This window comes from Symphalangus syndactylus, chromosome 14 (assembly GCF_028878055.3).
Source record: "Symphalangus syndactylus isolate Jambi chromosome 14, NHGRI_mSymSyn1-v2.1_pri, whole genome shotgun sequence".
In the NCBI taxonomy this organism is placed as follows: domain Eukaryota; kingdom Metazoa; phylum Chordata; class Mammalia; order Primates; family Hylobatidae; genus Symphalangus; species Symphalangus syndactylus.
The window spans coordinates 60,994,269-61,017,147 of NC_072436.2; the positions used below are offsets into that span (position 1 = coordinate 60,994,269).

Consider the following 22,879-nt stretch of genomic DNA (forward strand, 5'->3'; position numbering starts at 1 on the left):
ACCCCCTGCCGCCGAACTGCCGCCATTGTTTAAAGGGGACGCGGCCTGACGCCCAGGAGTGGAGCGTGAGTCGGCCCCGCCAATGCACATGCGCGAGGCCGGAGCTGATTCTCCCTTCACAGTGGTTCCCATGGTTGTCATAGAAACCAGTTCTGTAGGCTTGGCAAAGCAGGAGCCCTCCGTGGCAATGCTTGGGTGTCAGGGCTCCGAGGCTCCAGCCTGACCTCTCCACGGGCTCGACAGGATTGTCTCCAGAGGCCAGGAGTTGCAAAGGGCTGACCAGGATGACGAAACCACAGGCGGAGTCCGGGGGAAGCAGCATGGCCTCCCAGCCTCAGGACTGCCGGGACGGTGTTCGGGTGAATCTCCCCAGAAGTCGTGCTCCCGTCATCTCGAGGACAGGTAGGCCTGCATGCCCATGGGCTGCTCTCTCACCCGAGGGTCATTCTCGTCGAGAGCCGAACCCCGTAGCCTCCGTGGTTGCCTGTGGGTGTTTGTTTCTGTGCCACTGCTGTATAACTCTGTGTGTGTGTGTGTGTGTGTGTGTGTGTGTGTGTGTGTGTGTGTGTGTGTGTGTCCTGAAGGGGAGCCGAGCCTCCGGCCTGATTCACAGGCATTTTATTACCCTTCCCATCCTGAGCTGCCTCTTTGCTAGGATCAATACGACCACACCACAGCCAAGGACAAAGGCCTCACTGGTGCTCATTGTCCACCTGCAGGAGAGTGTTTGCAGACCTTCAAGAAGATGGTTCTCACTCCACTCGCCCTTTGCCCTCATTGAGAAATCTACCCACAGCTCAACACAGGGACGTAGAAAGAAGCTGGCAATGGGATGGGGCAAGCATCTATGTCATTCAAACGCTGGCCTTGCTGGCCAAGTCACCCATTTGGCACTTTTTCCCAGATGCCTGTGATGGTGGCATTGTCCCATATCCTGCCTGGGCTCTGGCCTCTGCTTTGTCCTTTCTCTTGCTCTGTCTGCCCAGTTTCTGGGAAGCCTAGAGGCTTCTTAGTCTGGCTCAATGTCTTCAACAAAGAACACTTCCGAGTCCATCAGGGAGAAATTTTGTGGGGTTCCATTTCATGATTGCTTCCCTCTGCAAACCTATTTCTGGATGATTGGACAAATGTGATGATCCTGGAGCTCTGGGCTTCCATACCTCTCTTGGACAGGGAAGCTCCCTTGGTCTCCATGTCCCAAGTGATAACTTCGTGGTCAGTCCAGAAAGAGCATGAGGTGACCCCAACCATGGCTGACCTTTGCCTTCTAGGAAAGGCAATGTTACATCCCACCTGCTCTTCCTCTCTCATTCCTTAGGTCCATCCGGTTGCTTTGCTCCTGGGGAGAGTGCCTTCAAGCACTGAATATTTTGTCTGCCACAGAAGTCAGGGAGCCAAAAGGACTGGGTTTTGCTGGGTGCAGGGGAGGTGGCGTCAGGGGTACCTACCCAGTGGCAGGGTGTTGGTGTGGTATAGTTTGTTGAAACCTCTCGGCTCCTCTGCCAAGCATCCCTGAATGCGGCTTTGACTCAGACACAGGCCCTGTCTCACAGGTTTTCAAGTGTGCTTGGCTTTTCCTCAGCTTTGTGTGGGAGGTCCCAGTGGCCCACGGGTGCACGCCTGGACGTCATTGTCCGTCTCAATATCGCCCTATACCGCCTCAAAGACACACGTTCATTCCATCTGCTCTTGAGGGACGTCAGTGCCACGTGTGGGCACATTGGCTCCATGTCGGACTCACCTCTGTCTCCCTTCGCACATGTCGCGGAAAGTAATGTCAGGATGCTGGAGACCCGGGCCTTGGAGATGAAGTCAGGCCACTGCTCCACCCAGGAAGGGGGGAGGCAGTGGGCACATGGGTCAGTGCATTTTCAGCTGACAGTACGCCTTGCGACCCTTGGGATCTTTCTGTGCCCCACAGAGACCCTTCCCGCCTCAATACATTGTAACCCCATTCCTGATCACCCGATCGGATCCATAATCGGATCCGAAGAGGAGTCCGGAGAGCCCAGCGGTCACCCTGAAGCTCCTCCTCCACCGGGAACTGAAGCAGAAGACCCATCAAGAAGGTCCTGACGACAGGACTCTTATGGGTCCAACCCTGGGTCTCCCGCAGGCGCCTCTCCTACTCCTCTTCCCACCTGCCGCCTGGGACTGCGCCGCTGCCGCCACCGCTGCCCAAGTCACCGCAGCCGCCGCGTCACCGCCATTTTTTAAAGGGTCCGCAGCCTGGCTCTCCGGAGCAAGAGGGGAGTCAGCCTCGCCAGTGCACATGAGCGAGGCCCGAGCCTCCACTTTGGTCGCAGTGATTGCCACCGTTGCCCGGGGATGGGTCCCTGAGACTTGGCGAAGTAGGAGCCCTGTGTGATGGTTGATCAGAGTCGGGGCTGAGAGCAGTCCTGGCCAGGGCATTAACAGGATAGTCTCCGGAGGCCGTGATTATCGGAGGGCGATCACCAGGAAGAAACCTCAGGAGGAAGAAACCTAAGGCGGATCGCCGGGGAGGCAGCGCGAGATCCCAGCCTCAGGCCCAGATTCGTGGAGGGTCGACGAGGCACCTCTCCCAATCTTCACTTCACCCGCCGCCGCCTCAGTCCCCGCAGCCGCCGCTCCACCGTCATTTTTCTTTTCTTTTCTTTCTTTTCTTTCTTTTTATTTTTTTAGTAGGCAGAGTCTCACTCTGTCACCCAGTCTGGAGTGCAGTGGCGGGATCTCAGCTCACTGCAAACTCTGCCGCCCGGATTCAAGTGATTCTCTTGCCTCCGCCTCCCAAGTACCTGGGATTAGAGGGATCAGAGTCGGGGCTAAAACCAGTCCTGGCCAGGGCATCAACAGGATGGTCTCTGGAGGCCGGGATTCACGGAGGGTTGTCCAGGAGGAAGAAACCACAGGCAGTAGTCCGGGGAAGCAGCGCGGGATCCCAGGCTTAGGCCTGCACGGAGGGTGTGCCAGTGAGTCTCTTCAAAAAAGGAGAGGTTTCCTTGTGTGCCCATGGGCTGCTCTCTCACCGGTGGGTCTTAGTAGCGGAGAGCAGAACCCGGCAGCTTCAGGAGCTGCCTAGGGGTGGGTGTTACCGTGCCACTGCCATATGTCTTTGTGCGTTTGTATACGTATGTCTCTCTCTTATTTCTCTCTCTCTCCTTTCTCGTTCTTTCGCTCTATGTCTGTGTGTGTGTGCATGTGTTTGTGTTGGGACACATGTGCCCTGTGCGCCACAGGCGGTATCTTGTACTTCTGCCTTTCTTCTGGTCAGCCTCTCTCCGTGTCTCTACCTGGGTCGTGTGGTCGGTTTTCAGTCTTTTTCCCAGCGGTTCCAGTTTGGGTTTGTGAAGGTTTGGATGAGGTGGGGAGCTTGCGACTATCTCGTAAGGATTTAAATCACCTCCCTACCCTGAGATGCCTCTTTTCTAGGTTTAAGGCCTTCATCCCCCAGCCAAGGATAAAAGCCTCACCGGAGAGGTCATTGTCTACCTGCAGGAGCGGTGCAGAGCGACCTCAAAGAAGATGGTTTTCATTCGTCTCTCTCTTTCATCTCGTTGAGAAATCTAGCCACAAGGTAACACAGGTTTTTTTTGTTTGTTTGTTTTGTTTTTTTTTTTTATTATACTTTAGGGTTTTAGGGTACATGTGCACAATGTGCAGGTTTGTTACATATGTATCCATGTGCCATGTTGATTTCCTGCACCCATTAATTCATCATTTAGCATCAGGTGTATCTCCTAATGCTGTCCCTCCCCCCTCCCCCCACCACACAACAGTCCCCGGAGCATGATGTTCCCATTCCTGTGTCCATGAGTTCTCATTGTTCAATTCCCACCTATGAGTGAGAACATGCGGTGTTTGGTTTTTTGTCCTTGCGATAGTTTACTGAGAATGATGTTTTCCAGTTTCATCCATGTCCCTACAAAGGACACGAACTCATCATTTTTTATGGCTGCATAGTATTCCATGGTGTATATGTGCCACATTTTCTTAATCCAGTCTATCGTTGTTGGACATTTGGGTTGGTTCCAACTCTTTGCTATTGTGAATAGTGCCGCAATAAACATACGTGTGCATGTGTCTTTATAGCAGCATGATTTATAGTCCTTTGGGTATATACCCAGTAATGGGATGGCTGGGTCAAATGGTATTTCTAGTTCTAGATCCCTGAGGAATCGCCACACTGACTTCCACAATGGTTGATCTAGTTTACAGTCCCACCAACCAGAATCTACAATGAACTCAAACAAATTTACAAGAAAAAAACAAACAACCCCATCAAAAAGTGGGCAGAGGACATGAACAGACACTTCTCAAAAGAAGACATCTATGCAGCCAAAAAACACATGAAGAAATGCTCCTCATCACTGGCCATCAGAGAAATGCAAATCAAAACCACAGTGAGATACCATCTCACACCACTTAGAATGGCCATCATTAAAAAATCAGGAAACAACAGGTGCTGGAGAGGATGTGGAGAAATAGGAACACTTTTACACTGTTGGTAACACAGGTTTTGAGAGGATGGGAATGGGACGTGGCAAGGATCTGTGAGTGTGCAGGCTGTGTTTCACATATCATTAAACATAGTCTAGTGAGTGTTCTGCAGATAGCTGGCATTTAAGTTTGTTTTATTGAGTCAAAGAAAAGAAAAAATGCTGAGAAAAAATGACACAACTTGCCTGCCAGCCCATCTGATTGTTACAAATTTAACAGTAATTTTAATTTATCTTCTCATGTAAAGGTCCTTGGCAGTGATACCGAATTTCCTAAGACAGTCTTGCTTTATTTTGTGTGATTACGATGTCATGCATATCAGAGTATCTGGAAATTCTTCCCAACACCCTTCACATACATGATTAATCACAATCTCAAAATAACATACCAAAACAAATAACAGAAAATCATTTGTTATTTAGTTCCTTCAAATTTGTTTATTTAATTTGTGGTTCCTTCATGCATGAAACATTTCGTGTGTCTGGCACTCTTCTGGCCACAGATTTCATCTTAAAGAACTTAAGTATTGAAATGCTTGTGCCCTTTGATTAATTTTTCCTACATAAATACTTTGATAAAAAGCTACACTGAGGCTGGGTGCAGTGGCTCACAACTCTAATCCCAGCTCTTTGGGGAGACTGAGGCCAGCAGATCACGAGGTCAGGAAATCAAGACCATCCTGGCCAACATGGTGAAACCCCGTCTCTTCAAAAATACAAAGAATTAGCGAGGTGAAGCCAGGCGCTGGCTTATGCCTGTAATCCCACAATTTGGGAGGCTGAGGCTGAGGAGATCACCTAAAGTCAGGAGTTCTATACTAGTCTGCCCAACATGGCGAAACCTGTTTCTAATAAAATACAAAAAAATTAGCTGGGTGTGGTGGCAGGCACCTATAATCCCAGCTACTCAGGAGGCTGAGGCAGGAGAATCTCTTGAACCCAGGAAGCGGAGGTTGCAGTGAGCTGAGATCATGCCACTGCACTCCAGCCTGGGTGACAAGAGTGAAACACTGTCCAAAAAAAAAAAAAAAAAAAAAAAAAAAAAAAAAATGTCTATACTAAAAACACAAAAATTTGACCCTGATGATCACGTCCAAATAAGAAAGACATCGTTTGGCTCAAATTGTCTGACACTAAGGAATAGTGCAGACTGGCCAAGTGAGGTGATTCACATCTGTAATCCCAGCACTTTGGGAGGCTGAGGCTGGTGGATCACCTGAGGTCAGGAGTTGGAGACCAGCCTGACCAACATGGTGAAACTCCGTCTGTACTAAAAAGAACTACAAGAAAGTTAGCCGGGCATACAGGTGTATGCCTGTAAATCCCAGCTACTTGGAAGGCTGAGGCAGGAGACTCGCTTGAACCTGGATGGTGGAGGGTGTGGTGAGTGGAGATTGCGCCACTGCATTCCAGCCTGGGCAATAAGAGTGAAACTCTGTCTCAAAAAAAAGAATAGTGCAGAGTTAGGGCAGATTTATTTATTTATTTATTTTCAGAGAAGCAAGGAATCTGGAATTTTGAGTGAAATATCCCAATTTCCAGAAGCTGAAAATGCTCTCAAATGGAAAATTCAGGTCAGCCTATATCAACCTTCTCCTTGTTTTATGTGTGAATAGCATGGGACAGAGGGAACAGCTTGAGCCAAGGCAGGATGGTAGGATGGAACAGGTGGCCAGGGCTGCTGCACTGGGGGCTGTGGTGGAGGATTTGGCTGGAAACGCAGGTGGGACCAGACCATGAAAAGTCAAACACAGAGCTGAGGACTCTGACCTTTATCCTGGGGGCAGCAGGAAGCCATGTTATGTGCAGGAAGAAGGCTGTTTTTCCCTCAGCACTAATGCAAGGAAAGGCTGGGGTGGCCCTCAGTGGAAGCTTGCTGCTGGATTTGTTGATGTGCCTTTTCTCCTGCCTGCACTAGGGTCATAATCACCTGGGGTACTGGACACTTCCTGCCAGGAATAGAAGGCCCCACAGCTATAGCACCTCTCTTCCCTTTAGTTCTTTGGAAGGAAGAGCAAATTATTCAGCCTCTCGGAGCCTTAGTTTTCTCATCCATAGAATGAGGACAGTACACCAACCTTGCAGGTCGTGAGGATGTTATGAAATCAGGTGTGCACAGCATAGCAGGTACATTATTGGGTCCTATTACTACATGTGAACCAAATGGCCTTGTAGAAAAGGCACAGGCTCAGGGGACCTGTGTTTCAATCACACTATGCTCCTGTAATGCCCGCCTCTCAGGGATGATGGAAAGATTAAATTCACGGAGATGATGCTTGTGCAGCACCTGACACCCAGCAGATGCCTAAGAACCTCACCTACCACCCACCTGAGCAAGCACAAGCAGTCCTGCACCTCCTGCAAGCACTGGGGATGCTGCCTCCCCTCCTGCCTTAGAACACTGCTCCTCCTCCCTCTCCGCAGGGGGCATTTTGAAGGCCCCAGTCCCTGGGCTTGCTGTCCTCTTACATGCCCCTCAGCACACGGCTCAGAGCACTCATTCTTCACCCTCGCAAGAAGCTACTCCATGCATCCCTGCCCCTTGGCTTGCTGAATGCATTTATAATCAGGATAGAGTTGCTCCCTACTGTGTAGATGAGGAAATGCAGACCTAGAAAGGGAAGGAAAGACCAACACTTTGAGCACCTGCAATGTGCCTGAGGCAATGTACCCATTATCTCTGCTTCAAAACAGCCCAAGAGGGAGGTATTATTCTTCCCCTGTGTAAATGTGGGTGTTGAGGCTCAGAGAAGTAAGTGCAGTGACTTGTCCAAGGTCACATAGCAAGCAACAGTCAGTGGCTGAGGGCAAACCCAGGTCTTTCTGACTTCAGAGTGTGGGATTTAGAACAAACATTTGCAATGTGAGGTTAACAGATCCATCCCCCAGGGCTGTTCCAAGGACCAGATGGGGTCATAAATGTGTGAGTACCTGACATAGTGCCCAAGGACTGGGAGTAGAAGCAGAATCCCATCCACCTCCACCTAATCATACAGAGAAAAGAGACAGGAGCCCAGGGAGGGCAGTGCTGTGCCCAAGCTGTCAGCAAGAAGTAGGCAGAGCCAAGGCCCCTGCTTTCCCATACCCACCCCTTCCCAGTTCAGGGCAAGGCCACCTCTCCAGGGCCTTTCCCTTCCATAGAGAGGAAACTCCCCAAGTTCCTCTGACCAGACAGGAGAGCGAATGAGAGCAGAAACTTCCACTTTGGCACACACACCTGGAGCCTGAGGCTGAAAGCTGGAATCCCAGACTTTGACGCTCAAGAAGGCACCTCCACACTCTTTCAGCACCTCCACCTGGGACCTTCATGAGCACCTGGCTTCCCTCCCAGGGGAGAGGGGATGCCCCAGAGACACCGGGGCCCTTAGAAGGCACTGTGAGTTGGCAGTGACTGCAGCAGCGTGATGGGATTGCGGGTGGTGTAGGAAGCAGGGGAGGCAGATCACAGCACTCAGGATGGCCAGAGCTAAAGGCATCAGAGTCCCCTTCCCCTGCTCTGCAAACAAAACCCATGGCACATTCCCCTCCCACTCTACACCTCCCATGGTCAGCAGTTGGCTCCAGAGGAGGAGCGGCGAGGCCTCGGGAGGATGGCAACCACTGCTGGCCAGGCCTTGGTGTTCTCCTGTTGAACTGCACAGGTTGTCAGCGTCAAAGTCGCTCTGTGACCATGATGGGTCAAGACAAAGCAAGGTCACTTGGTAGCTATCATGGCTCAGCTCATGCAAAACGTGGACAAAAATGACCTCACACCCCCTGCCCTGTGTCTATGTATGACCATAACCTCTTTGTCAATTGCAGCATTAGCTTTGATCTTGTCTTCCTTCCTTCCAGGTAAGATTGAGGAAGATGCCAGGTGATAGAATCCACCCTTCCTCTGACAGCACCCAATCTGGAGCAAAGGCTTCCTTCAACCCTCCCCCAAGCCCCCAGTACAAGCCCAAATTCTGGAACAAATCCTTTCCAACACCTCCTTCAGAGATGCTCCCTGGCTCCAGACAGTGCTTGCTCCCCTCACTGCAGCAGGAAGCCCAGCTTGTGAACTGCACGTGTGCTGCAGGTGGTCGCTGGATGCAGGGTATTAACAGATGGATCCCATCGATACCCCCACTGCATAACCATGTAAGCATATCATCCCCCACTTGCACATGAGGAAATGGAGGTCCACAGGGTGGGGAAGGGGAAGACATAATTTGTCCTTCAAATGCGATACTGGTGAGATGTGAGAGGCAGCACCACTCATAACTCAGTGAGGCAGTGGGCACACCAGGACCCTCCCCGGCAGATCAGGTGTGTGGTCACCCCCATTACACAACATGGCAGGAGTAGGGGAGACCACACATGGGTCTCACCACCTCTCCACTGGCCCGACCTCCCTGCAGACCCCCAGGACAGGGTTAGCATCTGCTTGCTGGCAGGCCTGGTCACCAGAGGTCCTTGCTTATGTCTAAGGTCCCTGTAGTTGTGGTTCAGAGGATGGCGGCTGCTCCTGAGATTCAGCACCACACAGGCACTGCACAGCGCTGTGCCACGGTGGTGGGCACTCGCTTTCCAGATAGGGCCCATGTTGGCAGCTGGGCATGATGCATCATTTACCCTCTCCTGAGTGGAAAAGGTGGTTTTATAGAAAAAAATTTGGGCCAGGTGCGGCGGCTTACACCTATAATCCCAGCACTTTGGGAGGCCAAGACGGCAGATCACAAGTTCAGGAGTTCGAGACCAGCCTGGCTAATATGGTGAAACCTTGTCTCTACTAAAAATACAAAAATTAGCCAGATGTGGTGGTGGGCGCCTATAGTTCCAGCTACTTGGGGGACTGAGGAAGAAGAATCACTTGAACCCGGGAGGTGGAGGTTGCAGTGAGCCAAGATCAGGCCACTGCACTCTGCACTCCAGCCTAGGTGACATAGCAAGACTCCATCTCAAAAAAAAAAGAAAAAAAAAGAAAAAAAAAAGGCAAGGAAAAGTATTTGTATTTGTAGATGAATGAAGGTGATCCCTTTGAATGTTGGAAGCGATTTTATTTTAGCCATTGGTCTGGCTGTCATCTCGATGGGGTGACAGGCATCCCTGCCTTAGTCAGCAGAGCACAGGAGTGTGCTACACCTCCCCTCATCTGAAGATTCAGGCCATAAGCAGGAACGACAGCAGGGAGGATGTGCCTGGTGTCACCGTTCACTGCAAAGGCAGAAATGACCCAGAAAGAAGAGGGAGTGTGTTCCCGGGGGTGTGACTTTTGACCCAGCATGGGGGGCATCTCCCTTCCTTGGCCAGGACCCCCAACCTGAACAAAGAGGCAGAGAACATGTGAAGGGCTCCCATTCCCAGGTGGTCCAGGGTGCAACTCTGAGCCTGTGGTCTTGGTCACTGCCCTTTTCTCCACAGCATGGCTGCCACCATCCTGGGCTGGGGCACAGAGGGGCTTTGCAGAGATCAGCATAACGAAAGCATCGCTGAGATGCTGCAATAGGAAACTGTGACTCCTTCATGGGCTGCCAAGGCAGCCTAAGCTATTTGTTGCTGCAGTCAGTGTCCCCAGATGGTTGTGTGGCTGTCACTGCCTCTGGTGTGTCCATTTTTCTTATCTTCTCCTGCCTGAGCTTCTGCTCAGAACTCTGTCTCTAACTTACAAGAAATCAAGCTCACTGGATTCTGAGCTCTTCGGGGTCAAGGACTGTGTCAGTAGTTCATGTCTCTTTCTAGAGATCACAGCTTAGTATCTGGCACAGAGCAGATACTCAGCCAATGCCAAATGATTCATTTGCCAGGAAGCTGAATTTCATCCATAATCCTAGTCAATGCAAATATCTTCTGCCAGTGGGTATGTGTCCTCCGAAAGCGTTTTCCTAGGCTTTGTAATTACATACAGGCCATTTAGAAATTTGAATGTCAAAGAGTAAAAGAGCTTAGAAAGTAAACATTGGAGAAGTGTGGGAGGGTGGTATTACTTGCAAAACATTCCTGGGTCCTTGTGAGTTCTGTACACCCTCGATGACCACCGATTCCGGGCCAGGCCAGACACCCAGCTGGACCCAGGAGATACTGAGGTGAGTAAGGCCAAAGTGCCTCCTTTCAGCAGGAGGCAGGCAGTCACACCAAAGTGATAAAGGCACAAAACTCAGAGGCAGCAGAGGAGCAAGGACTACTTTGTTCTAGGAGGCTGTGACCTCAGGAAGAGCTTTCAGAGGAGGACATCTGGGCAGGGCTTGGAAGGATGAACACAAATTTGCCCAGCAGACAAGGGAGCCAAGGAAATCCTGATGGAAGAGAACAGCTTGGGTTAGAGTGTGAGCCACAGGATTGACGGGCACAGGCACGGAATTGGAGGAGCAGAAAGAATGAGGCGGGGTAAAGTTGGGAGGTCAGCAGAGGTCAGTCACAGAAGGTTTTAAATCCTGGTGAAGTAGCAGTGGGTGCCGCACAAGGGACATGGGCCTGGAGGAGATACTGTTAGCTCTGAGTGAAGATGGAGCATACCATCCACTAGGGGAACCACAAGATGCAATAGAAATAACAACCCTGAGAAGCCTGCACAAAGGATGAGGGGCCCAGGGGTAGCACCAAGAAGGTCCCTGTCAGAGGCCAGCTTTGAACGGAGACAGAAAAGACTCTTGAGGGCCTCAGCTGCTGCAAACCTCCTCAACAAATCATATTTTACCTTCAAATATTTGCTAAAGAATACTAACTATTGGAAGAGCAATGCTCCATTGATAATAATTATCCCCTCACTGTACATTTTTTACAATTCTCAAAGTGCTCTCGGGTCTAGCGTCTCACTGGAACCCCCACATAATCCCATTTTGCAAATAGGCAAACGAGGCCCTGTCATGTCACACTGAGGTTTGCAGCAGTTCCAGGATGGAAAATAGGGAGTAGTTTCAGCTCAGCCCTGGGTATAAGGCCCAAAGTTCCTTTTCTGGGAGAGGGTCCTTGAGGCCATTCAGCAGCCCATAGTCCAAATCTTCCTCTTCCTTGAGCTTCTCCACACCTGTGTCCAAAGCCTCCTTCTCCTCCTCCTTTGTTCTCAGGTACCACTACCAGTTGTTGGGCAGGGAGGCCTCCTGCTGCTGCCTGTCCTAGGGTGCATCCTGCAACATGGGTGCATTCTGGTTCAGCCAACACCTGCCCCACCTGCAGCCCAGGGCTCCTGTGGTGGGCCTGAGGTTCCTCCCTATCAAATGGAGATGCGCTGGGGTTGCTGCCTTTGCTGGAGCCCATGTCCAGGTCATCTTGGGGGTGGCCAAGGGTACAGGGCCCTGGGGACAGGCCAGAGGGCTGCAGGGGCAAAAACCAAGAGGATGAGGGGATCTCTGAGTTAGACCGACTGGGTCCACATCCCAGAGACTAGCTGCAAGGCCTGGGGAAGGCTGGTTCACCTCTCTGGGTGTCAGTTTTCTCCCCTGTAAAGTGGGAGGTATAAGAGATTCACTTCTACAGCTGTCTCTGAGCTTTACAGCAGGTAATGTGTGCAAAGTACTTCGCACAATGCCTGGCACATGGTAAGTGATAATAAACAGGGCTACTATGATATCATCATCCGAGCTAGGTCACTCATGCACTTCTCCAATCCTTCAGGGTTCCCCTCCGTCCCTCACAGGGTAGCAGCAAGTGAAAGGGATGCCCCTGGCCTTGAAGAGCTCACATCTTCTCGTTTCCCGGGGGCCTCCATCCAGTGCCCACACATGCCTGGCATGCAGTAGGCACCTCATCCACATCTGGTGAAAGAGCGGAAAGCAAGTTATTGTCATGTATTGTTTGGCACCGAATCTGCAATAGGGGACAGAGAAGTGGGTGACTGTGGGTGTGCCCACAAGATACTGTCCCTGAACTTTCAGGGATCAAGAGGCCTTAGCAAGTCTAGTACCAGGGAGTGGGCACTGTGTGGTGGAACAGGAGGCAGGTCCTAAGAAAGGCAGTGGGGTAAGGAGAGGAGCTCTGCCTTTGGATCTGGGAGATCCTCCACCAGGACCTCACCAAGGGCCCCGGGCAGGTCATCCCTCCAGAATCTCTCTATGCTCCTCTGTGTAATGGGTTAGCCTGGAAGAGATACTCGCACAACCATGTTCAGAGCAGCATCATCCACAATAACCAAAAGGTGGAAGCAACCCAAGTGTCCATGGATGATGGATGGACGGATCAACAAAATGCTGTCTGTGCATACAGTGGAATATTGTTCAGCCTTGAAAAGGAAGGAGATTCTGACACCTGCTATGTCAAGAATGAACCTTGAGGACATTAGGCTGAGCAAAATAAGCCAGACAAAAAAGACAAATGCTGTATTATTCCACTTTTCCAAGGCACCTAGAGTAGTCAAGTCCATAGAGACAGACAGGAGAATGGTGGCTACCAGGTCCTGGAGAGGGTGGTGAATGGGGAGTTGTTTTTTAATGAGTTACAGGGTTGTAGTTTTACAAGATGAAAAGCATTCTGGAAATTGGTTGCACAACATTGTGAATGTACTTAATGCCACTGAAATGTATACTTCAACATAGACAGTAAATTTTATGTTTATTTTACCACAATTTTTATAATGGGGTAGTTATGCCTGACTCCTTGTGTTGCTGTAGCGATTTCATGAGATAACAAATAAGGAAGCACCCAGCATGTTGCCTGGCACATAGTAACTGCTCAATAAATCACAACTGGATTTACTGAAGATAAAGTTACCTGACTTCTCTGAGGCTTGCTCTCCTCAGCTGAAAATTCTTCCAACAAATATTAGATAAGACTCTACTGTATTATACTGGGTTCATAAATAACACTCCCCCTTTTCCCTTCCCACAGAGTGCAGTGAATAGAAGACACTTCTCTGCGCCCGAAAAGCTCCATGCTGATTGCGAGAAGGAAATGCTGGATGGAGGGGTTCCTGGAACTACTGTGAGGGGTGAGCTTCCCCAGATGTCTAGAAATGAGGCAGGGGCCCGACATCTTCCACCCCCACTAAGGTTGCCTTGCAGTTCTCAGCTGGCTCTAGACTTCCTAGAAACTGCCTCCATTACCTCATAGCCCAGTCAGCACCATTATCATCATCACCACGATCGCCATCAGTATCCTTAAAATCACCACCACGATCATCATCACCATCACCATTCTTACCCTCGCCATTCCCACCATCATCAACACCAGCATCTTCACTATAACTATCACTGTCATTATCACCACCTTCACCATCACCATCCTCACCATAATAATTATTGTCACCCTCCCCATCCTGATAATCATCATCATTATCATCATTACCATCACTATCATCATCAGCGTCACCATTCTCACCCTCATCATTCTCACCATCATCATCCTCATGATCATCACCATTACCCTCACCATAACTATCACTATTATCAAAACCACCTTTGCCATCACGATCCTTATCATCACCATCACAATCACCACCATCACCATGTTCACCTTTACCATTCTCACCATCATCATCACCATCATCATCCTCAACATAGCTATCACTTCATTATCACCACCTCCACCTTCACCATCACCCTCCTCACCATCATCGTCACCACCATCACAATGATCCTTGCTACATGGAGCCATGCATTCTGGGTATGAGGGCTCTTGGGTCAGGGCATCTAACACATCTTGTAGGATAGAAACCCAGCCCCTCAGGGTCTCACAGTTGGTGAAGTAACTGATTCTTGTGAGGTCATGTTCCTCTGGGTGATGTGGGATGTCACAAGACCAATAAATATGGGCTGAAGCCCATCGCATCACTTCTTTTTGTGTAAAATAAGCTCCATCATCAGTAGTAATTGTGTGATAGCAGAGAATAAGAACTCAGCAAATGTAAATAATTTGATGCTATGAGAAGCATATGAAGGGGAGTCCATATTCCAATATGCATCTATTCCAGTGAGGGCAATTCTTTACCACTTCCATGAAGGAAGGGAAAGAATATTATTACAACATTACCAGAAATCTGTCTGGTCTAGGCAAGGTAGTTCCTCTTTCCAGGGTCTCAGCATTGCTTATTGTCAGCAGTCAGGGCACTCATCTGGGCAGTAGGCAGCACTGGTGCAGGGAAGTTCATGTTGTTGGAAACACGTAGCATCTTCTCCTGCTACCATCGCCACATTGTCCATGAACCCACTGGGCAAACGATGAGGAATCTGGGAAAAGTGTCTGACTGGTATCCACAGATCGGCCATCGTATGGCCCTTTTATTGGTAGCCTCTCCTACTCAAGGATACTAACGCATGGTTCTCATAACCAGAATATAATCATCCATATCAGGATATCAGCATTCACCCAACACTACTGTCCAATCAACAGACGCTATAATCTCATCCAAATTTTCTCAGTTGTGCCCTAAATACATTTTTTTTAAACTTTGTAATCCAGGATCCAATCCAGGATTTCCCATTGCATTAATTGTCATGTCTCTTAAGCTCCTTCAACTTCAAACAGTTCCTCTGTTTTGCCCTATTTTTCATAACCTTAAGAGCTTTAAAGAGCATAAGCATTTACTTCTGAAGGATGTGTTCACCTTTTTCCATCTGACGTGTTCCCACATCCAGACTTAGGTTGTGTATCTTTCACAAGAAAACCACAGAAATAATGCTGTGATATTCCTAGGACATCACAGCAAGAGGCACATGATCAAGTCTGTGACAGATTTCTCCACCACAAAGTCATCATTCTTCCAATTGTCATTGATAAGTATTTCATATGAAGATATTAATTACACATACACATGAATGTATATTTACATGTAAAATACATACAAAATATTATTTCAATGTCTAACCAATATAAAAGTTATTAATTAGATCTGTTTAATTTTATTTCCTACTAAGTCTTCAAAATCTGGTGTGTGTTTTACCCTGACATCACATCTCAGTCCAGCCTAGCCACATTTCAAGTGCTCAATATTCACATGGCGTAGCTACCATATTTGTCAGGGCAGCACTAAAGCACTAAAGATCTTCTTCCTTGGAGAAGTTCTAAGCTTTCAAAATGTTTGGCAAATACATTTTATAAAATTCTTCAGAATCCATAAATAGGCAATTACACATTTAGTAAGCCATAGAATACAACATGACATTAAAAAGTGAATCCCTCGACAAAAAAGAAGGTAGGCAAAATTTTCTTCAGACCAAATGGACAAATCAGTTATGATTACCTAACATACCCATTATTATTTATTAACATCCTTCATTAATACCACCAAACCCCATCAACAGGTAAATGAATAAATGCATTGAGGCCTATCTGAACAATGTCCCAATTCCTTACCATTCTTACTTCTTTTGCAAGCAGAAAAGACTAAGTATTAGCAAAGACTATTCAGATAGTTTGTTCTTATGCCAGTAGTTGTGATTTCCTGGAGGTCTACGTGATATCAATTATGTACTTCAATACCTCTCACAAGTACTTTTCCTGTTTGGCCATTTTCTGCAGTATATCCATGCTCCCATTTTCTCTATTCTTTTATTTCTATCCTAGACTTTTCGTTCATCCTATAATTCTTTATCCTAAAAATATTAATTTAAGGATAACGTCACAAAATAGTATATTTCTTCAGATGATACTCCAAATTGGTACCTAATATACAGAAGTGACTATTATCATGGACATAACCTACAACATGTGAAATGTATGGCTCATTCCGCTGACATTATAAAGGAAAGTTAATGACAACTGAATTTCTAGTCATTTTCCACCCAAACAGTTGCTTATAAAATGGCAGGGAATTGTAGGTATGTACGCAGTGGCTATTTTTTGGTGGGGTGTTCAGCAACTCTCCTCTTCAGCCCCCCTTTTCTTTGAGGACCATTTCAATGAGCACCAACTGGGCCTGACCCAACCTACCAGCCCCAGCCCTAGAGGTGATCATGATGCCCAGCTCTGGCAAAATACTCTACCCTTGGATTATAGCAACTGTTTCAGTACTTTTTTTTGGAATCATCAGGAAGGACTCTTGCTTTTTCTACCGCTGTGGTCTGCAAGGACAAAGTAAAGTGGGTTATTTGTAGCACTGTCTCTTGCTACAGAGAGAGAAGAGAGTCATCTTCAGAAGGAAAAAATGAGGCTAAAACAAAAGGAAAAGTGTCAAGAGAAAGAAGGAGAACATTTCTTGATGATTTTATATAAGCCCCTGGGTCCAGCTATGCATGACAGCAACTTGGGTTAAAGCTCTGTCACTTATAGGATCATTGACTTAAATATAAAATAAAGTATTAAAGCTATGAACTTTTAGATGAAAATACAGAAAAAAAACTTTGTAATATTCAATTAATCAAAAATGTCTTAGATGAAGCCTCAAAAACCAAATGCACAAGAACAATTAATAAATTGGACCCCATCAAAATTAAGAGCATCTGCTGTTTGAAAGATAGTGTTATGAGAACAAAAAAGAAAACTCAAGGAGAAAATACTGGCAAATCTCATATCTAATAAGGGATTTGAATCCAGAGTATATAAAGAAAGTATTAAAATTTAATAATGAGAAAATAAGCAAAGAAAAAAACAAAAAAGGAAGAAGCAAAAAAAAATCTGAACATACACTTTACCAAATATATACAGATGGCATGTAAGTACATAAAGAGATACTAAATATTATTAGGCATTATGGAACCACAATAAAATACTATTGTACACACATGAAAATGTCTAAAATTTTAAAAGAAGGCCCATACAAAGTGTTGGCAAGAGTGTGGAATTCTCATATACTGCTGATAAACATATAAAATGGTACAACCATTTTGGCAAACATTTTGACAGTCTCTTAAAACTAAACCTAAACCTATTAGCTATTGCACTCCTAATATGTACACAAAGTTATAAGAACTTATGTACATGAATGTTCATTGCAAATGTGTAGGTCCAAAACCGGAAGCAATGCAAAAACCCATCAACAGGCAAATGGATATACAAGTTGAGACCAATCTGCATAATAGAATACTACTCAATAATAAAATTAATGACCTATTGATGCCTGCAATATAGCTGAATCTCAGAATAATTATGCTGTGTGAAAGATGCCAGACCCTTCCAAAAAACGGTCCATACTACACTTCATTTGTATAAATGTCTAGACAAGGCAAACTATTTTATAGTGACAGATTGGTGATTGCCAGGGAGAGTGGTAAGGTAGGAAGACACAAAAAAGTTTGGAATTATAAAAGGGCAAGGGGAAACTTTTATGAGTGCTGGATATCTTCATTATTTTCATTTTGGTGATGGATTTGCAAGTACATATAAAAAATAACACACAATGGAAGTAGAAACAGTATTTTTGTTTCATTCTTTAAAAAGCACAATTTACTTACTAATGGGATGTGTGTGCCTGTTGGGCACACAGCACAACTTTTCAAATCTTAAAATCGGACTGGATCTCAACCACTGGACCTTATTTCTACTCCACACTGACTTTAGCACAATACTTGCTTTGATCATGATAATTAACAACACCCACCTTAAAGGTAAAGAAATGTGCTTCTAACTAACTACTTTTGAAACTATGAACTGCTTCGGGCTAGTAGTTCTTAAGGTCTCCAGCAAATGTTGCTTTGTTTCCCTCAAAAATATACAGTCTGAGCAACATGGCAAAACCCGGTCTCTACTAAAATTACAAAACTTAGCCAGGCGTGGTGGTACATGCCTGTTGTCCCAGCTACTCAGGGAGGCAGAGGCTGCAGTGAGCCTAGACCTCACCACTCCACTCCAGCCTGGGGGACAGAGTGAGACCCCCATCTCAAATACACACACACACATACATATACTCACAAGCTATCTGCTGGTGCCCCTGTCAGTTAAACACAGCATCTCAGGGCACCTTAGCACACAGTGTGAGAGCTGTGGTCCTAAGCACTTCAATTAAAAGTGAAACATCTCTGGCTGGACTTTTAGAATATTTACTTTTTAATGTTTTATATTATATTTATGATTTATGTTTTACTTAATTTATCTGAATACAAGAACCCAGACATTTGGAAGTAAAACAATGGAAAACATGCCCTGCAAACACTAATCACCACAAAACTCATGTTGCTATGTTATTATTGACAGTTTAGACTTAAGACAAGAAACATTGCTACAGATAAAAAAGATTTTACGATGTCAGTCACTAGAAAAGTATGCCAATTTTAAATATGTATAAATATAAAATATCCCTTCAAATTATTTACTACAGAAACTGATATAACTAAAAGAAAAATGGACTAATCTACAATACAGATTTTAACATACCTTTCAATAACTGATGGAACCAACAGAAAAAAATCCGTAAGAGAAAGGGAGGTTTGATGAACACAATGAACAAACTTGACATAAACTGACATATACAGAACACAACACTCAACAACTACTGAATACACATCCTTTTCCACTGCATGTATCATATTTACCAACATAGATTAGATGTTGGAATTTAAAGGGACTCATCACAGAGTATTCAGTCGTGGGATTTTGCCTAAATTTGTCTGGCCTTCAACAGGGTTCAAATACAGTTAAATTCTTATTTCATCTAAAGAGTCCTATCCTCTTATTTGGAAATTTTACCGCAACAATCTAAATTTGCATAACAACTGAACCCAGCCCTTGGAACTTGAAGTTTATTCTAGCCAAAGGCAGATTAAACTGTCTAACTAGTAATGTCCTTCAAATTGTTGTTCCCTGCTCCGGTAATGGAGTACAGCTCCAAGAAGCTAACAGACTATTTGTCCTTCATAGTATGCATTCTATGTTACATCAAAACACGGTATAAAGCCTTGAAATCAGCAGCAGAGAGAAAATGAGATCAACAACCATCTAGCTGTGACCTCACTACTTAGTAATTATGCTTTTAGCTGACTCCTTTACTTGATTCCTAACTGCTTATTTCTGGCAGGGTAGCACTAATCCCTGACCAAGCTGACGTTTTAAGAAGTGAGCAGAACGAAGAGGCTCTACCACCAGTGATCAGTTTAAGAAGCTGCAACACTAGTCACTGGCTGCAACTCTAGTCATTGGCTGCAACTCATATTGTGGGTTTTAAGAGCTCAGAATTAACCTGGAAATACTATTGACTCCAAAAGAAACCCAGAAATCTCTGGGAATCCAGCAAACATAGAAACGGTCCTCTCAATAGTCACCACTCACACTTTGCTTTGTTTTGGTAACTATTTTATTACATATGGAGAATATCAAAAAAGTATGCCTTTTCCTCATTGTTAATGCTAACCCTAAAATGGTAAGGCTCTTACAGGTTGAAACCCCCAGGCTGTCACTGGCCCTTCAACAGAAGGCAGTGAAGTCACCTGCAAGAGTGATCACCCAAAAGCTTCCAGGCTGGACAAGTTGGGACTCAGTTCTTGCAGTTCCCAAATTCACAGTTCTCTTGGGACATGGTTATTTATGGAGCTCCTGAAGATGAGAAATTCCACCCAGGAAATTCTGTTTATAAAAATTATTCACATCTAATTATCTCAGGAGACATTAACACAGCAATGTTGAAAATTTCCCATTAATTTTTAATCCATGGAGAAAAACTGAACAATTATTTTTTAAAATATGAAAAGCTTCATATAATACAAATTATACTCCCACATGTGATTCAATTTCTATTCATTAATGCTGGAGAAGTTAATAATTACTAATTGTCAGTGGTAAAAAACAAATGTCATTCATCATTGGAGAAGTGCAGAAGGTTTAAAAGAGATAAGAATTAGTTTTTGGCTTTGGGGCGTTTTATGCTTTCCAAAAGGTTTTGCTCTTTTTTTTGGCTCCTGACTTTCTCTCTCTCTCTCTTTCTTTCTGATTTCAGTTTCTTTTGATTTCTCCTGCTTAGAAATGGTGAGAACTTTGGATGTGGAACGTGGAGGAGGAGGAACACGAAGTGAGGGTCCGCACTGGGGGTGGTCAGCACTGCGGCTGCCCAGCAAAGGCACTGCCTGGTCCACATCCCGGAGGGGTCTCTGCGCCCCAGTCGGCATCGCAGCTGATGGTGAAACTTTTGGTGTGGCAGAAGAGTGTCCACAAACTTTGGAAGGTATCTGCTGCATCCTCCATAGCCATGTATGCCTGCCGAGGGCGATCTCGGGGAGCTGAAAGTCTCGCTCATGGGCCAGGGCTGGCGGGCTGGAGCCACTAGCGCGGCGCAGCCCTGGCGGAGGTTCAGGCGGCCCCGGTGTCGCAAGCGGCTGTGAGTGATGCCTCCTTGGGGCCGGAGGGGTCCCAGGAAGGCTGCAGACCAGGGCTGACCAGCGGGCAGCGTGGTGGCCGAGATGGAAGGTGATGGGGTTCGCAGCGCCAGGGGACCCTGCAGACCCCGAGCCCAGGCATCCCGCCTCTCCAGTAGCACCGCGGGGAGGCCTGGCACTGGTGACGCAGCGGCCACTGCACAAGGCCCACGACCCAGTCCTAGAGGCCAGCCCATCGTCAGCTAACTTCAGGAACCCCGGGCCACTTGAGGCCCGGGCCCCACGGGCAAGACAAAGGGCAGAGGGTCCTCAGGCGGGGCCGAGAGCCGACAGCGCAAGCCTGGCTCCACCGCCGCGGAGCTCACAGGGGGCAGCAAGCACCGGGCAGCGACCAGGGCTTCCAGAGGAGGTTGTGCACCCCCGCAAAGGCTCCTGCCCGGCGTCCAGCCTATATGCGGGGACTCCACGTGCACCCCCTCCTCATTGTCCTTGTCTAGGGCCGCGTCAAGGTCCACGCTCCAATGGCGTGACTCTGGGGGCGCAGGAGCCTGGGCTGAGCAGGTGGAGTAGGGTGAACACCGCCAAGAACCTAGCGAGAGTGGCCCCCCAGGGCGGCACGGGAGGCCGCGTTTAACGAGTCAATCATCTCAAAGATTTTATGGCATCTTCTTTTTTTTTGACATCTTATAATATCTATAAAGTCTATTATATCTTGTGATATAATTATTAACACCACTTCATTGTGATTGTTATGATTATTTTATATCAACACATCTTCAATTATTAATATGCTCAGTTGCTAGAGAAAAATGAAAACTAGTTTTGAAAGCCTTATTTCTGCCAATGGAAGCACATTCCAGCATGTGTCCCATGCAATCCACTTTCCACCACTTTCACAAAAAAGGTTACTGCACAATTATACTATCCTACCCTTATGTACTTTGTGTGTGTGTGTACTTGTGTGTATGTATGTATGTTATACATGTAATATATATATATATATATATATATAGTATGCCAGAGATGAACAAGTATTAGAAAATTAAATGCACACAGGTCATGTCATTGCTATGTATAATGTGGTGTACTAGGTATAGATGTTCAACAGTGTGGGATCTAGGCCGGAACAAGACTCCTAGTCTTAAGCAATTCTTTCTAGGTTCAGTCTCTGGAAATAATGCTTTGTATCAAATGTGCAAGAAAATTAATGGGTTTTAGAGACTATTCTATGTCAACTATAACATTTCATTTGGGGATTTCTGTCCCTTATAATATCTACCTCATTTTGGATGGATTCCTTGAGGCCTGGTTTATTTTTCTTTTCCTTTCTACACATCACTGCTCAGAGTGATGAATGGAGTTGTATTTTGAATAAAATAGCCAAGCATCCTTTTGTGAGCAAGGAGCATGATGGCATTTAGACCTACCATTTCTTGTTACGGTGGTTACAGTTACAGTGGGGCTGGGGTGTTTACCTGGAGCCTGGACGTCCACTAGGACATGATACCCACTGGGATTTTTTTGTGTCAACTTGGTCTCTGATGTCCACCTGGGGATTGGGTATCCACCTAAGGCCTGATGTTTACCTGGAGCCAGATGTGCACCTGAGGCCTGATGTCTATCTGTGGCCTTATGTTCACCTGGGGACAGATGCACACCTGAAGCATAGGTATTCACCTGGGGCCTGATAGCCACCTGTAGTATGGGCGTCAACCTTGGGGCTGACGTTCAGCTGGCGTCCACTGTCTACCTGGGGCCTGGTGTACACATGGGGCCTGGGCATCCACCTGAGACTTGATGTTTAAATATGGTCTGGAGTTCTCTTGGGGCCTGTTGTCCCCTGGGGCCTGGGTGTACACCTGGAGCCTGATGTCCCAGGTGGACACCTGGGTCCCCGGTGATCTTCAGGCCCTTGATGAAAACTCCAGGCTCTAAGTGGACAACCAGGCCCCAGGCTGATGTTTACTGAGGCCAGATGTCTACCAGGCCCCAGGTGAAAACTCCAGGCTCCAAGTGGACTGCATGGCCCCAAGTTCCAGGTACAGTGGAATCCAAATCAACACCAGGCCCCAGATGGACACCCAGGCCTGTGGTGGACATCAGACTCCAGAAGGTCATCTGGCTCGAGGTGGACATGAAGCCCCAGGTGGATACCTAGTCCCCAGGTGGATATCAGTCCCCACTTTGACACCAGTCCCTGGGTAGATACCTAGGCCTCAGGTAGATATCCAGTCTCTAGCTAAGCATCAGGCTCCAAGTGGACCCAGG

The 22,879-nt window shown here is 46.9% G+C and overlaps 1 protein-coding gene across 1 annotated transcript; it reads left to right on the forward strand.

The window, feature by feature from the left end:
- Positions 1–389: 389 nt before the first annotated feature.
- On the forward strand, positions 390–22,032 carry LOC129462988 (protein FAM182A-like). The gene is given in 7 exon segments (XM_063617050.1): positions 390–402; positions 3,412–3,556; positions 8,502–8,600; positions 13,263–13,362; positions 20,236–20,266; positions 20,268–20,471; positions 21,951–22,032. Coding segments are annotated over 5 exon segments (468 nt in total). The 5' UTR covers positions 390–402; positions 3,412–3,556; positions 8,502–8,549.
- The last annotated feature ends 847 nt before the right edge of the window (positions 22,033–22,879 follow it).